The sequence below is a fragment of the Felis catus genome, chromosome D4, assembly GCF_018350175.1.
Source record: "Felis catus isolate Fca126 chromosome D4, F.catus_Fca126_mat1.0, whole genome shotgun sequence".
Lineage (NCBI taxonomy): Eukaryota > Metazoa > Chordata > Mammalia > Carnivora > Felidae > Felis > Felis catus.
The window spans coordinates 84496164-84512352 of NC_058380.1; the positions used below are offsets into that span (position 1 = coordinate 84496164).

The window sequence follows — 16189 nt, forward strand, 5'->3', positions numbered from 1 at the left end:
GAACAATAAAATACCTTGAATGTGCTTTTGATTTTAAAGTACCTCTCTGTTTGCATCCTTCCAACATTTTTTCTGGGCTTCAGGCTGCTGAATTAGGCTGCTGTGTCTTCAGTCAGCAAAATTCCATTGCTGTATCTGTCTACGTGAGATACAACACTTTATTCTAGAGAGGAACAGTTTTCAAGTTGTTCTCCTATTTCTCTTGCCAACAACTCTGCTTCCCTTTGTTTTATGTAGCTTTGGGAATGATTGAGTAAAAGGATTTCCTTTGAAAATTAGTATATGATTTCAGTGTTTTGATATATTTCTTACAATGATTTTCTCTACTATTAACAAAAGACGATAAAAATTATAAACTTGTAAGAAAATGTTCCTGATACAGGTTTTTTGCAGAAACCTCTCTCTTCAGAATAAAATTAGTGATGTATGTTATTGTGTGGTATGTTTTCTCACATTCTGTCTCTGTGTTTGAAACCGGTAAATTCTCCAGGATTTCCCCTCATAGCTTGCATGTGGTTTTTAAAATCATCTTTTCTTTACTCATACACCCTCAGGTTTTTGGATTTTTTGAAAATTTCTCTCTTCCCCCTTTCTATTTATTTATATATATGTACACACACACATACATAGGGACAGATATATGTGTAGTCAGAATATTTTTTTCTGAACTGTATGTGAGGAAGTTATTGACAGGATGCACTGTTAACACTAAAAACTTCAGTGCACATTTTGTAAAGACAGATATATTCTCTTTTACAACCATAATGTGGTTATCAAAATCAGGAAATTAACAATAATATTTTTATTTAATCTGTAGACCTTATTCAAATGTCATCAGTTTTCCCATTAACATCTTTTATAGCAAAAGGAACAAAAAAAACTATTGTCCAGGTTCCAAAGTAAGAACATGAATTACATTTCAGGTCTCGAGTCTCCTTTAATCTGGAACAATTCCTAATCTTTGTTTTTCATGACATTGACATTTTTTTAAAGAATATAGGCCATTTATTTTGGAAGATACTCTTTCAATTCAGTGTTTTTTGACGTTTCGTTATAAGTAGGTTATTGTACATTTTTGGCAGGAACATCGCAAAAGTGGTGTTTTGTCCTCGGCGATTAGATCGAGACGCATGGTGTCTCTTTGTCACATTATTAGTGATAATAACTAAAAGTCACTATCCTCAGACTTTTATTTATTTAATTTTTACAAGCTTATTGAAGTATAATTGACATAAAATAAACTGTACACAGTTACCTCCAGTTTTTAATTTAACTGGTGAGTAAAGTTAATGACCTTAGAGGGTAGTCTTACAAATTCTCTTTGAATTATAGGAACTTTAAGAAATGTCGGGGCCATGTGATGGCCTGGTTTGGCAACAAAGTCAAGGTAGGTTGTACATGCTATATAAGAGGATGAATGACATGTAAAAGAACAGACTGACTTTGGAGTCTTTATCTAGTCTGAGTATTGGGCATCTTTGTTGTGGCCATGGCCTTTAAAATGTAGCTTCCTCATCTCCTGCCGTATTTGCTACCGTGAGTTATATTAGTAGTTCACTCTCAGATCAGTCTTAGGGATAAAAAAATCCTTGAATTGGTTATAGGCTATATATTGGCAATCAATTTATAAATTCAGTTATAAGTTTTAAATACAGACTTCATTCAATATGAATTAAGATTCCTTGGTCTATATATTTCTTGTGATAGTTCCTAAAAATTAGAATTTCGGAACAGGAAGAGATCTTAACCATCACAATGCAGAACTTTCCAGGCAGTATGACATAATGAACCTTTAGTCTCTGAGCAGCTGGGTTGGCCCTGGGATACCGGGAGCACTTGTGCTCGTTGCCTGTGTCTGCAAGCAGTCTTTTTTATCCTAGCGTGCTGTATAAATATTGCCCTTTTCTGTGGACACCATGACACAAAGGGATAAGGAGGCACTGGCTTTTTTTTGTCCAACGACTCATTTAATCTGTAAATCTCTTCTGCTATATCTCTGCTAAATGATCATTGATCCTAGCTATTTATTCAGTGAATACTTTATACGGAATTGTGTGCCAGGCACTGTGCTATATGTAATGAATATAGCAATAAATAAAACAGATAAGCTGCTACCTACTGAGCTTTTACATTCTGTTAGACAAATCCAAGTAAATGAATAAATAAACAAGGTAGTTTGAGATTGAAGAAGGCACCATGGATGAAATGAACAGAGGGATGAAAGAGATATTAGAGAACTTGAGGTGGATTGTTTAAAGAAGATATTTTTGAAGAAGTTTCATTTGACTGAGACTGGTAGGGTTAGAATGAACATGCTTCAAAAGGTAAGAGTATACTAGGAAGAGGCCTGAGTGTAGGAAAGGGCTCACTGTATTTGAGGCTCAGAACGGGTGCAGCGGTGGCTGGAGTAGATGTGTGAAGGGAGAATGTAAAAGATAAGGTTGGGGAGATGAGCTAGAGCCAGATCACAGAGGGGCTTCGGGCCCTAGTGAGGATTTGGGATTTTATTCTAAAGAGCAATGGGAAGCCTGTGAAGGTTTTGAAGGCATAACCTTTGTTAACGTTCTTAATTCCTCTAAACCCAAGTTCCTAATCTAAAAGACTTACTTGTGTGTTGCCTCTTTCATAAGGCTGTTGTGAGGCCTGTATGAGTGAACTCATGCAAGTATCAGTGCCTAGTTAGCCCTTAAAACATACTCTATTAGAAATATGTTTTCTCTTTTAGGATAGTGACAGTTCATCAGACTACTCTCATTATGACATATTCTTCAAAACTGTAGTTCTGTGCTTACCAGTCAAGTGTTTGATTATTAATTTGATTTCCCAAGTACCTTGACACTAGGAGTTGAATGAAGTTCTCTGAGTAGGATATGTAAGTAAGAGACATCTCTTTTTTTTAATAAATCAATACGTTTCTATTCTGGTTTATATAACAGTGGTTTATGAATTGAGTATTAAGTCTCATCTCTGGAAATATGGAATAAAGTCCACTTACAGATCAGGCGTAGATAAAATTTAAATAGCAAGTCTGTTTTCTGGACGTTGAAGACAAAGTAAGAGATGCTGGATGGTGGTAAATCACTAAATACAAACAGTATTTACTTTGAAACTTTTTGTTTTTAGTCTACAATTTCAACATTTTTCTAGTGGAAAAATATGATACGTGGTATGAATAATGTGGGACTGACAGTCTCCATAAAATTGTTGCTTAACAGATTCCTAAGGAGCACCCTTAATTTTCTTTCTATAACTTTGGAGCATTTTTGTTATTCACACAAGTTAAAGTCACCTCAAACACTGACTTAGGCAATCCTGAACCGTTGGTCCTAAGGGAAATACAGAATTAGGTTCTTGCAAGTCTCTGATCTTCACAGTTTTAAATAAGTCAGCGCATAACCTTGTTTTATATGTATTTCTGTTTAAAAAGACCCTGATTAAATTGATACTCTTGATTCATTAACATTGAAGTCACGGCCAGGAGCATGAGGCTGTAGCTCACACCTGAATGAAACTTTTCTAACGTAGTAGGTGTTTTCTCTGTGAGGCACAATCCGTTCTTCTTGTATTTAGGAACACTAGATAGCACTTCAACACTGTGCTTGGGGGCCATTTTAAATAGCAAAATCCCCAAGAAAAAGCACAAAAATGTGAAAACCATGACACTAAATAGACTAAAAGGAATACTTGTTTACAGCGTGAAAGCAAATAAGAAAGAGGAGCGTTGTCCTGTTCAACCTCAGCTCGAAACATGCACATCTGGTAACTCAAAATTTTCTCTACTCTGAGCAAGTACATATCTATAAATGACCACGAAAGCACCCAAGTAGTGATTTGGGGTTTACAAATAAGTTTTAGTCAGCAGGTAAATTCACAAATGCAGATTGACTGTAATTGTTTAATTTAGGGAGGCAGTTTTTTTTTTTTTTAAATGTACTTTTAGAGCGGAGATGTGATATAGATTAACATTTTTAAATATTTTATTTATTTTTAAGAGTGAGAGAGACAGAGTGTCAGCAGGCGAGGGGCAGAGAGAGAGGGAGCCAGAATCTGAAGTAGGCTCCAGGCTCTGAGCTGTCAGCCCAGAGCCCGATGCGGGGCTCGAACTCATGGAACGTGAGATCATGATGTGAGCCAAAGTCGGATGCTTAACCCACTTAGCCACCCAGGCGCCCCTGATTAGTTTTTCTTATACTACTTTCTGTCTTGATAATGATTTTTATATTTTGGCTAAATCATTCTATGGTTCTAGCTATTTTCTTTGTAATCATTTAGTTCTCTTTGTGACTCTATCGCAACTTTACTTCTGAGGATAGCCTAGGTTCTTCATATTCCTAAACACAATTACTATCTTAATAAACAAATGAACAAGCGCAAATAAACTTTAAAACTTAGAAGACAAAGTAGAATACCTGTAACCTCAGAGTATGGAAAGATCTCTTAGGACACAATAATTACAATTTGAAAATGAAACTATTGATGTTATTATCTATAAGTTATATTCAGTTACATTAAAATGGAGAATTTTGGTTCTTAATGTAAACCATGAAGAAAATGAAAGTATAAGCCACAGAGTGGGAGAAGATACTGTAGTGTAAATCACTGATAAGTGATTAACATTAGGATATATAAAGAATTGCTATATATTATTAAGAAAAAACCTAGTAGAAAAATGGACAAAAAAACTTGGTAGCTCACAAAAGAGGAACCATAAGGAATACAATCAGTTCTGCTATAATGCTTGTTTTGAAAATGTGAAAGTGTTCCCAATGTGATTGATAGATTAGGGGATAATTTGGGCATAATGCAGATTTTGCATTTGCTTATGTATGAATTCATTCTTGAGAAGCACTGGGTGAATGCAAAAAACTGTACCCGTCTGAGATGAGCCACTTAAGAATATGCAAAATACACACCCCTCAAACATCTTTCAGCCACCTGCATTCAGTGAGTGTGGTATGAGCCACCCCCACCCGTCGACGTCTAGTCTTGGAATTTTCTGTCTGATTTCAGATAACACTCCTTCCACCACTTTATAGTAGCTTTATAGTCCTTTGCAACATCTACCTCTTTAAGCAAACTCCAGGTCTGTTTCAAAGTGATATGCTCTGTTCATTGCATTACGCATGTATTTCTTAATCGTTTAACATGTATAAAACTCGACTATCTTTATTAGAGTCCTACTTTTTTATTAATGGGTATCACTGACCCCTTTATTCCCATAAGCTCTGTGGTTTTAATAGCCTTTTTTTGTTTTTTTTTTTTAACTCTTTTTTTGTATAGCTCAGTGATTTTAGTGACAACATATGTTGTATGTAGCAGAACTGACTGCACATACAGTGTGATACTTTTATATAAAGTTCAAAGACATGTAAAACTAAACTTGTATATGAATGTGGATAAAACTCTAAAGGGGATGAAAGGAGAGGTCACGGATGGGATAGGGGAGGGGTGCACAAAGTTCTTTCAAAGATTATGTTAGATTGTTTCTTCAGCCGGATAGTAGGTACAGTGGGTGATGGTTGCTTATTATTTTTATACCATACGTATATTTCATTGAGACATAATTCACATGCCATGCAATTCACACATTTAAAGTGTCCATTTCATTGGTTTCCAGCATATCCTCAGAGTTGTGCAACCATCACCACGATTTTAGAGCACCTTTATTACCCCAAAAAGAAACCATATACTTGTTAGCAGTTACTCACCATTTTGCCCCGTGACCCCAGCCCTAGGCAGCCACTGATGTCCTTGCCATCTCTTTGAATTTGCTTATTGTACACATTGCACATAAACAGAATCATACAATATGGGGTCTTTTGTGACTGGCTTCTTTTCATTTATCAAAATTTTAAAGGTTCATTCATGTTGTCACATGTATCAGTGCTTTCTTTCTTTCTATGGCTGAATAGTATTCCATTATATGAATATAGCATATTTCATTTACCTACTCATCAGTTGAAAGACCTTTATGTTGTTTCCTCTTTTTGGTTATTATAATAATGCTGCTATGAATATTTTTGTACAAAATTTCATATGGACATAATGTTTCTATTTCTCTTGAGTACATACCCACGATTGGAACTGATGGGTCATAGGGTAACTCTTTGTTTAATCTTTTGAGGAACTGCCAGACTGTTTTGCAGAGTTCCTGCACCATTTCACAATCCCACTAGCAGTATACCATATGTATACTTTATATGTTTTTTAGTATATATACACTCCATACATTTTAATGCTTTTCAAAAAACACAGTAGGGACAGTTGAAGTGGATTACTATCTTTTTTTTTTTTAAGTTTATTTCTTTATTTTGAGAGCAAGAAGGAGAGTGCGAGCAAGGGAGGGGCAGATAGGGAGAGAGAGAATCCCAAGCAGGCTCTGCATGGTCAGGACAGAGCCCAATGCAGGACTCAAACCCACGAACAATGCAGTCTTGACCTGAGCTGAAGTTGGGTGCTTAACCAACTGAGCTACCCAGGTGCCCCTATCTTTTTGTCTTTAAGCACAGAATAGATGTTGGGGTGAGAGACTCTCCAAAGGTAGGGATTCTGTCAGATGATAAGGTTTAGTTCAACGTTTGGAGTTCTGATCACTGGATCTTTGTAGAGCCCTGGGTTAATTCGTGGAGTAAGAAAACTTTGTTTTCAGCAGACTTCCCATAATTTCTTCTGAATCTCTCCTCATTTATTCTCTTTTCTTCTAGGTGCTTCCTGATTTTGTGCCATCCTTCTGAAGGCCTAGTTGTACAGGTTCCCAAATGACCCTTCCCTTCTCTTTGCTTTTATAAAACTTTTCATTTTCTCAGTGTTTGTCTCTCAGAGGCAAGTATCCTATACTAACTTACCATTGACTGATGTTAGGTTAATGTTTTACAATTGTCAAAGGATTTCCATTTTAAAAGATAATTTTGTTCAACTCACGCTCTGTCTCTGTCTCTCAGAAATGAATAAATATTTTAAAAATTAAAAAAAGAGAAAATAATTTTATTCAAAAGAATATATTTTATGATGTAATGGTGAGCTTCCAAGGCAGGAATGAGTAGATGCATGTGTTCTGTGTGTGTGTGTGTGTGTGTATGTGTGTGTGTGTGTGTATGGGGATGAATAACTATAGTACCCAGTAAACCATGCATGTGATTCTCTGTTTCTGGTGAGATCTTTTTATACAGCTTCATTCTGACCAGGACTGACTCTACCTCTAAGTGCCTTCTTGTGTTAAGAAGTGCCTTCTTGCGTAGGCCTCTTTGGCTGTTTTTCACTGATCTCAGACTATAGTGGACTTTCGGATATTTCTATATATGTAGTTACTCAGCATCTTTTGAATATCTGTCTTCTGTTGGGGGAAATGCTACTTTTAGTTCTGTATCCCGAAGCCAGAAGACAATTTCCTCATCTTTTTTGAAGCCGGGGCTCAGGCATATGATCCAGACTCAGCCAATCAGGTGCAGTCATTTGAATTTGGAAGAGAAAAGTGTGAAGAAGATGGTACAGTTTGGAATCTGTTCCTAATGAAGGTGGCAGAGCTGGCATAGAGATTGGCTTTTCATGGGTGGCAAATGGTGGGGCCCTTAGTCACTGTGCCTTCAGCTCCCAAGATGTGCGGTGTGGCTTCAGTGCCCAGTGGCAGTCTTGCATGACGATTTGGGTATTGTTGCAGGTTACATAGGGATCAGGCCTTCTGGGAAATTCAGAAAGCTCTGTAATATTTTTCAGAAATCTCTCTTCTGCTTACACTAGCTAGAATTGTCTCTATCTCTTTCTTGAATCCTTAGACTCTTTCTTAACTGATGTTTAAATCTTTATTTGGGTGATAAACATGAGGTCCAGATCTTAATTACTTCACTAGAGAAGGAAGGTTTGCCTAGTAGCTTTTCAATTGGCCTTTAAGAAAATATATGTATCTTATGAACTATTGAAAGCATACAGAAAGTTACTGGATAATAAAATAAACAACCATGTACCCACATCCAGCTTCATCAAATGTATACATTTAGTTACATTACCTTTAGATTTTTTAAAGGAGTAAAACATTACAAATATAGTCTACTTACTTGACTCTTAATTGACTACATATGCTTTGTTCTTTTCCATCTACAAACTTAAGAGTCTCACATTCTATTTCTATTATTTTAAGAGGTGTCAGCATGCATTTTTGTCTTACCAAAATCCTGTGTGATTTAGTCTCTTACCCTTCTGATCAATACAAGGACTCAAAGTTTTTCAGTCATCTCTCCTGCCCATCTAACATACATATATGTAGGTTGCAAATAACAAAAACCCCAAGTACTGTCATTTAAGCAAAACAAGATTTCTCTGTTATATAACAAGAAGCTCAAACTAATACAATTTGGTCGGCAACTCATTAATATTGGGACCACTGTCTCTGCAATTTTCATGGCCAGTGAGAGCCCTTTCGGCTGTCTTCTGTGTCATTTTGACATACCTTCATTATTTCTTGAGCCATTCTGGTCCATTAAGATGTTCCAAGCTCACCTTGTATTTTCATTGCCCCAGCCCTGGAATCAGCCATATTCTCTAAGTATCCCTGTTTCCTTTTAGTGGAGAATGGCATTTAGAAACCAAGATTTACGTATAAGGTGAGTTCATTGCTACTGGGTGTTGCTACTTCTGGGTCTCCTCAGTGAAAAAAAATCTAGAGAACACACACACACACACACACACACACACACACACACACAAAATCAGAACAAATTTGAATCAATATCTGTCTGGAAAACCGTGACTCCCATTTCAACACCACAAAGTTCATTATAATTTTCTCCTGTTTCATGTTTGTAACTCCCTTTTTTGACAGTGTGAAACCTGGTTTCTATAAACTTAATATGTTTAATTATTAGATCAGTCCTCTCTGATTATAGCTAACCTCCTATCACCACTTGCCTCTCCTTCCCTCACCATCTTCTTACCTTCTTAGGCTCCAGTACTCTAGGATGGTTCAATCCTTCCCCTAGCTCCACCCCAACCAGTGAATATTCTCTTCTCCCTGTGTGAACTTCCCAGAGCCCACAGTAGGCCATCATTGGTAACTATGCAGATTTTCTCCAAAACCCCCTTGGGAAACTGCCAACCCTGCTTGGGTGTGCTTCCTTCTCCACCTCCATTGACACATCTGCCTTGCTTAGCCCTACTTGAACCTTTGGGCTGAATTACATAAATCCATCCTTCCATTCTTCCTTTCTCTTGTTTTACAGACACAGGTCTTCCTATCCTTAAGGATATCATGATATTTTAGATTTTTTTTCTTTTTTTTTTTGCCTACTACCTGCATTGTCTCTTTTCCTCTGAATTATATATATTTTTCCTGTTTGTTTTATTTTAGCTTTTATGTTAGAGACATCCCTCAAATGTCTGGTGATCCTTACCTGCTTATTCATTTAGTCCTATGGCTTTAAATGCTAATAATTCTGATGGTTCCCAAAATTATATTGCCACTTTGATCCTTTCCCCTGAATTTTGGGCTCAGCAAGTTTCCTGCTCGGTATCTCCATTTGGATATCTAATAAGCATCCCAAATCAGCATATTCAAAATGGGATTCTTGATTTTCTTTGTAAACGTTCTCTTCCTCATTTTAGTAAAGGCCAACATCACTCATCTAGTAGCTCAGGCCAGAGAAGCTCTGGGGTCACCTATGATTTTTCCTTTTTCTCCTGCAGCCAGTATTCACTCCGTCAGCAAAATCACTTGTGGTTGTTTTTTTTTTTTAATTTGTAAATTTTTTTAGGTTTATTTATTTTTGAGGGAGAAAGCGAGCAGAAACAGAGGAAGGACACACACACACACACACACACACACACACAGAGAGAGAGAGAGAGAGAGAGAGAGAGAGAGAGAGAGAGAGAATCCCAAGCAGACTCTGCACCATCAGCACAGAGCCCGATGTGGGGCTCGAACTCACAAACCACAAGATCATCACCTGCTTCGGATACTTAACCAACTGAGCCACCCAGGTGTTGCATTTTTTTTTTTTTTTTAAATAATCAGAATCTGAGAGGACAAGAAGCAAAGAGTGCACACTAGCAATGTGCACAACTAGTACCCAGGTCTTAGTCTCTAACACCATTCCCTATTTAAAAAACCAAGCACCTCGGAGAACTGGATGATTCTAGGGCTGGGGCAGGGTAGGTATAAGATGATCCTGGAGTATCTTGTTATGCCAAAATGTATGGGAGTGCTGAAGAAGAAGATGGAGACATGTCACAAGGACATAGGAGCCAATTTGAAAAGTTTCCACTTGCCAAATCTGGTACAGTTTGAGCTCCGATATAGTTAAGTACAGTAATGGATTATAAACCATTGGAAAAAACAAGAATTCATGAATTCACAATTGTAAGGGACAGAAAGATAAATGGGTGAAGAGGGAAAGCTGTTACAGTCAAATGCAGAGACCAACTGGTAAATGTGGAAAGGCTGCTGGAATTGGAAAATCATCATTTAAAAATCTTATAGTTAAGACTGGATCAGGCAGGAATCATCAGCAAATTCTAATATTGGGGGGAAATTTTGTTTAGGAGTAGAATATTCATGTGGTTTTAAAGTGTCTCCCCAGAAGTGAGTGAACAGGGAAAAAGTAACATTAGTAGTGCAGCATAGAAATTAGGTAATACCTTGACCAGGTGATCAAATTAACAGCACCAGTAAGGGACAGATGGACATTCTGTGCCTCCAGATGTGATACCCTGAGAAGATTACAACATCACCTGTGTATCACTGAGAGTACATAATCTGAATCTAATCATGAGGAAATGTCAGACAAACCCAAAATGAGGAGCATTCTAATTTTAAAATGAAGGGAGAGGACTGTATTCTTCAAAAATGTCAATGTAATAAATGTTCTGGACATGTTCCAGATTAAAGGAGCCTAAAGAGATTGACAGCTAAATGCAATATCCAATCCTAGCGTGGACCGTGAGCTGGAGGGGATACAATGCTAGGACATTATTGGGTCAACTGACAAAATTGGAGTACAAACAGTAGATTAGATGAAAGTATTGTATCATGTTAAGGTTATTGAAGTTGATAACAATACTGTGATTATGTGAGAGGATATTGCATTTTTAGGAAATACTGAAGTGTGTAAGGGAAATGGACCATGATATATGTAACTTACCCTCAAGTAGGTGAAAAAAGAAATTCTGCGTATGTAAACATGGGGGTGTGTCCGTGCATGTGTGCATGCATTTGATAGGAGTAAAATGTTGATACTAGGAAAATAGGTGAATCTGGTAAAGGATGTATGAGTGTTCTTTGTACTACTTTAATTTTAGCTACTTTTGTATAAGTTTGAAATTATTAAAAACAAAAGCATAACCCAAGTCTCACTCGTCTCACTTCTTCCTCCTTTTGTCAAGCAACCTTCATGTCTTGCTTGGACTACTGCAATAGCCAACCAGCTGATGTCTCTGCTTCCATCCGTGCTGCCCTGCAGTCATTTCTTCACACAACTGGCAAAGTGATTCTTTCAAAACATAATTCAGATAATATCACTCTTCTTCTCATGGCTTATGATTTTACCTGAAATAAACTTCCAGTCCATAACTAGAGTCTTTAAGGCCTGTGTATTGTGGCCTATTTCAACCTCTCTGATATTACCCCACCCCATCACTCTGCCACATTTTTGTTCACATTGAATTGGCCTCTCTGTTCCTCCAGTAGGCCAAATGTACTCTCTCTGGGGTTTTACTTGCTCTTCTGTCTGCCTGGAACACTCTGCCCAGATAGCTGTGGTTCCCCCCGCTCCCTTCTGGCCTTTGCTGGGATCTATTCTCATCAGAGACCCTTTCCCTGACTTTCCCAGTTAAAACAACATTCCTCCTCCTCCCCACCCATTACATTCTATCCTCCTTTCCTGCTTTATTTCTATTTCTGTTCTGCATTCTGTATTTGTTTGTCTGTTTTCTTTTTATAATGTAAGTTCTGTGAAAGAGGGCCTTCACTTTGTTCACTGCTATATCCCCAGTGCTTAGAATAGTGTCTGGCACATGGTAGGCTCTCAGTAAATTCTTGAAAATGGAAGAATGAGCTTCTAGGCACTTAAAAAAGCTGATTGAAAACTCATGGTGTATGAATGGAGCTTCTTGGTTTTGGTAGTCTTCACTGTAGGGTAATGGGTTTGGTGTGTGGAAATCCAGCTGTCAGATCTGTGTCTCTCAGGTCAGTCAGTTCCCCTGAGAGGTTTCCACCAATTTCCTGGCTGGAAAGGAAGAGAAGAAGGTGGAGGTGGTCCGTAGATTTGGCTCCTGATGTTCTGGGAACAAAGAGGAAGCTCTTTCTTGTCTGTTCTCAGGCTCCTTGTTCTTGGGAGATTTGTATGCTCCCCCTTGCCCTTTTATTCCTCTTATAATGGGGTTCTAGTTAGGAGTGGAGGCAAGCAAGTGTGTTCATTTCATCAGTCCAATTGGCTCTTTCAATAGAGGTCAGGTTTCGTATATCACAACTAAGAAAACTCCTGCTTGTTCTTATATGATATTAGGAAACTATGTCAAACTATAGTTGACTTGGGAACTGAAAGTCCTTTGCTCCCATTGAAATCATGCCTGTCAATTGAAAGGAGAACTTTCAAATGAGTGTTTTAGCCATTAGTCACTTGTGGCAATTTGAAGACTTAAAATGTGGCTTGTTTGAATTGAGGTGTGCTGTGAGAGTAAAATACACATCAAATTTCAAAGACGGAAAAGAATGAAAATATGTTGTTGATAGTCCTAAAATATTGAGTACATGATGAAATGATAATATTTTGGGTATATTGAATTTAAATACGGTATTAAGATTAAATTTATCTGTTTCTTTTTGCTTTTTAAAATGTCACTACTAGAAATTTAAAATGACCTGTACGAACTGCATTATAATTCTTTCGGACAGCAGTGCTGCAGACTCCCACAACTAAGGCAAACAGTGGTCCTGGGTCCTAGAAAGCCACGAAAGGATCAAAATTAGCATATAGAATTTGTACCCAACGATGGACACTTTCATGCTTGACCTTGCTGTTATTGTACTTTAGTATACTTTAGGAAGAGCTATTGCCCTTGTTAACTTTTAACTTTATATAGATTTGAACTTGCCAGTTTGGTCCATCTCCTTTTTTTGAATGCTAAATTGCTAGTAAAACTCTAGAACAGAACAGAATAGATCCAACTTTTCCCAAACTGTGCTGTTCTATTTAAGAGTAGTGCTGTAACCTAGATACTTGGCTCCCAGGATTTTTAGTCCTGTAGAGAAATTCCAGAAGACACAAACAGTCGGGAAAATGTTCGTCTTCCATAAATATAAGCACTTCTTCTAATTGCGTGAAAATAACCTATAGAAAGATCTACCCGCTGAAACAGAAATGGAGACTACTTCCCTTTGAGTGCCCAATAAATAATATTCATGATTATTGACTAGTACCGGATCAATTTGGCCTCAAAGCCCAATTGATCACACTAGTATTCTTATAGCTATATTGGACTTTTACTTCTCCACAGAGGCACAGATTATAGTACGTTTGGCATTCATTTTTAATTTTATGAAGAGTATTTCAAATTAAAACCTCCTATCAGATCACTCTCCCTCCTCTGAGACGTTAATGTGGTCCTTATATAATTAAGCCATCCACCATTCAAGCCGATTAACAACTTCCAGGATAAGAATTTGAGGTTGAAAACACTATTCCCAAATGCCATTCTTCAGCCTGAAGGATTAGGGAATTACAGCCCCTCATTTCTGACTCATCTTTTATCAGAATGCTAAAAGATAAAATCATTCTTATTTCTCACTTCCATTCCTTTTTCCTTACTTGTGTGCTTAGGAAGATAATTTTTCCTCAAGACCTGAAGAATTATGTCTATTTTTTTCTTAAGGTTGAGAGATACCAGAGTAGGTAGCCAGATTTTTATGTCCCTCAGGCTAACTTTCTGGGTCAATCCGTTTTCAAAAGAATCCTTTTCAAATAGCAGATAATTTTAATATGAAAGTATTCCCCTCACAGTTGAAATTTTCTCTATCTTTCCTTCCGTAGTCTCACTCTTCAGAGAGCACATTTCATCTTTGTTTTTAGTTTTTCTGCTAGTTACCCACCTGAAATCTAAGTTGTATTTTTAAACTAGGTATGTAGTTTTTTTCTTGGTGAGCAATTTGGTTTATTTATATTGTTTCCTACCTCCTTTCTTCCTCTTTCTCTCTAGTTTTATAAGTTATAGTATAATTTTTAGTTCTGCTACAGGTTATTTTTCTACCATGAATAATCTATTCACCAACTTTGATTCCATCAACATCAGATTGCGTTTCTTGACTTTCAGTATGTAAGATGAGGAAGTTAGTAGCCCCTCCTCTGTTACACTTTCAATTTTACGTTGTAATTATTTTTTGGAGAACAGTGGTCTGGCTTTATCCTATGGGCAAATGATGTTCTTTGCCGTGGCTGAGTATGTGTATGGAAACTGGGGAGGGACCAAATGGCCCAGGTGTTACTCACACCTTCTTTTAATTTACTGCCCCATCTCCCCTTGCTGCTCTCTGTCCAAGCTTTGGGCATCTCCCAGTCGTGGCTGGAAAAATGGACTCCTACTTCTACTGCAACTCCTTCTCATAATTTAATTTGGGTCTCCTCCACTAAGGTGTATTTTTCAGTGTAGTCTCACTTGCTATCTGTCTTCCAGAAATTTATCAAAATCTGGTCTTCTGCAGCCCCTCCACCCTCCCCAATGGATTTATATATACCCTTTGCTGTCCTATCAGTGGGAATTTGGAAGGGAATAGGGGAGATTAAAACACAAGTGCTCAGTCTGCTATCTCAAACTAGAGGATCTAAAAGTAATACTTGGCTTTTCAATTATCTTAAGTAGTTCTTAAATATTGTTCTGGTACTTTTGTACTGTTCAAAGTGCTCTTACATAATCTATTTAGTCTTTGTGACAACCCTTGTAGGTGAGACATGTATTATTCTTGTTTTACAAAATAGGAAACTAGGATTAGAGAGGCTAAGTAAGGGATTTACCAAAGGTCACTTGCCTAAGTAAGTTGCAGAACTGGAATAAAGATTAGAGTCCAAATCCTCCCACTCATGGTGTGGTTAGCCCTATTTTTATTATACAAGTTTTAATTGGGTGCAGGGTTATCAGTGTCCTCAAATTTTTAGTCCTTCCCCCATCTCTCCCTTCCTTCTTCCCTCCATGGTCTTTGTGCCTTATCTTCTTTGAAATAGCATCTCAGCTCTCTTTACTAGCTCTTTTATTCGGTCTTCTTGTAATGTCTCATTTTTTGGATTAGGAGATGGTTGGGCTTTTCTGGCTATTTTTGGGAGAAAACCAGGGTTCTTACGTGGTTTCATTTTAATGTAGGTTAACGTACCTGTTCATATGTAGCTGCTCTTCACTTGTTAAGTGAGAAACATGCTATGATTTTAAACATTTTCCACTTGACTTTCCATTCTTTCCAAAATCAGTCAGGAAACCCGAGTAAAGAATTGTTCTGTGTTGGCTAGTATTATTAGTGCCAGTAGATAAAGGCTACACATAGGTAGTTTGGTTGTGTCAGTGTGATTGGTTTCTTTAAAGTAGTTGGACATGCATTCTGGACATAGCCCATATGGTATCATACGCATTTATTGTTTACTTGTCATACTTATTTACTAGGTAAAAATCAACCTGTAACAGATCTTCTTCAAGACTATTTGTGTCCTACACTCCAACACTATTCAAAACTTCATTTTCCTAGAGATCTGGGAGGTGGGCTACAGGATACTTGTGATTGATGTGACAGTGTAATCTTCTTATAGAATAGACTAGGGTTCATGCCATAGATAGATCTCTTTTTTTTTTTTTCCTGGAAGGAACACGCACCCGCACTCACACACACAGAGTAACTTCATTGAGGCTATCTGTAGAGTTAGGTTTATTGAGTTGCACAACTCCAGGTTGCGCCATTTATAAAATTCTGTGTGAATGTTGCCTTCTAGAATTGTGCCTAAAGGCAGCCCTACTAGACTTATCTAATTTAAGAATTCATAGAATTTAATTTAATGGAATAATTTTAAGTTTCAGAGTCTTTGTTCAGCCATGATCCTGACTCACTGTAACGTCTTTTGTCTTATATATTTATTTATTTTGTTATACAAAGTTTAAAAAATACCATTGACTCTATTGCCCACTTACCTCACAGAGAAGATACAAGGATTGTTGGATTAAAAAAATT

The 16189-nt window shown here is 37.3% G+C and overlaps 1 protein-coding gene across 4 annotated transcripts in view; it reads left to right on the forward strand.

Moving 5' to 3' along the window:
• Positions 1–16189, forward strand: part of PBX3 (PBX homeobox 3) — a 221349-nt gene that overhangs the window by 49538 nt on the left and 155622 nt on the right. Inside the window, exon 1 of one of the 4 annotated variants that reach the window (XM_045043448.1) lies at positions 1330–1387. The exons of the other annotated variants lie outside the window; for them this stretch is intronic. Within the exon in view, the coding sequence (XP_044899383.1) occupies positions 1345–1387 (43 nt within the window). The 5' untranslated portion in view covers positions 1330–1344. Of the gene's footprint in view, positions 1–1329; positions 1388–16189 lie in introns of those variants that run through there. 4 annotated transcript variants of the gene reach the window in all.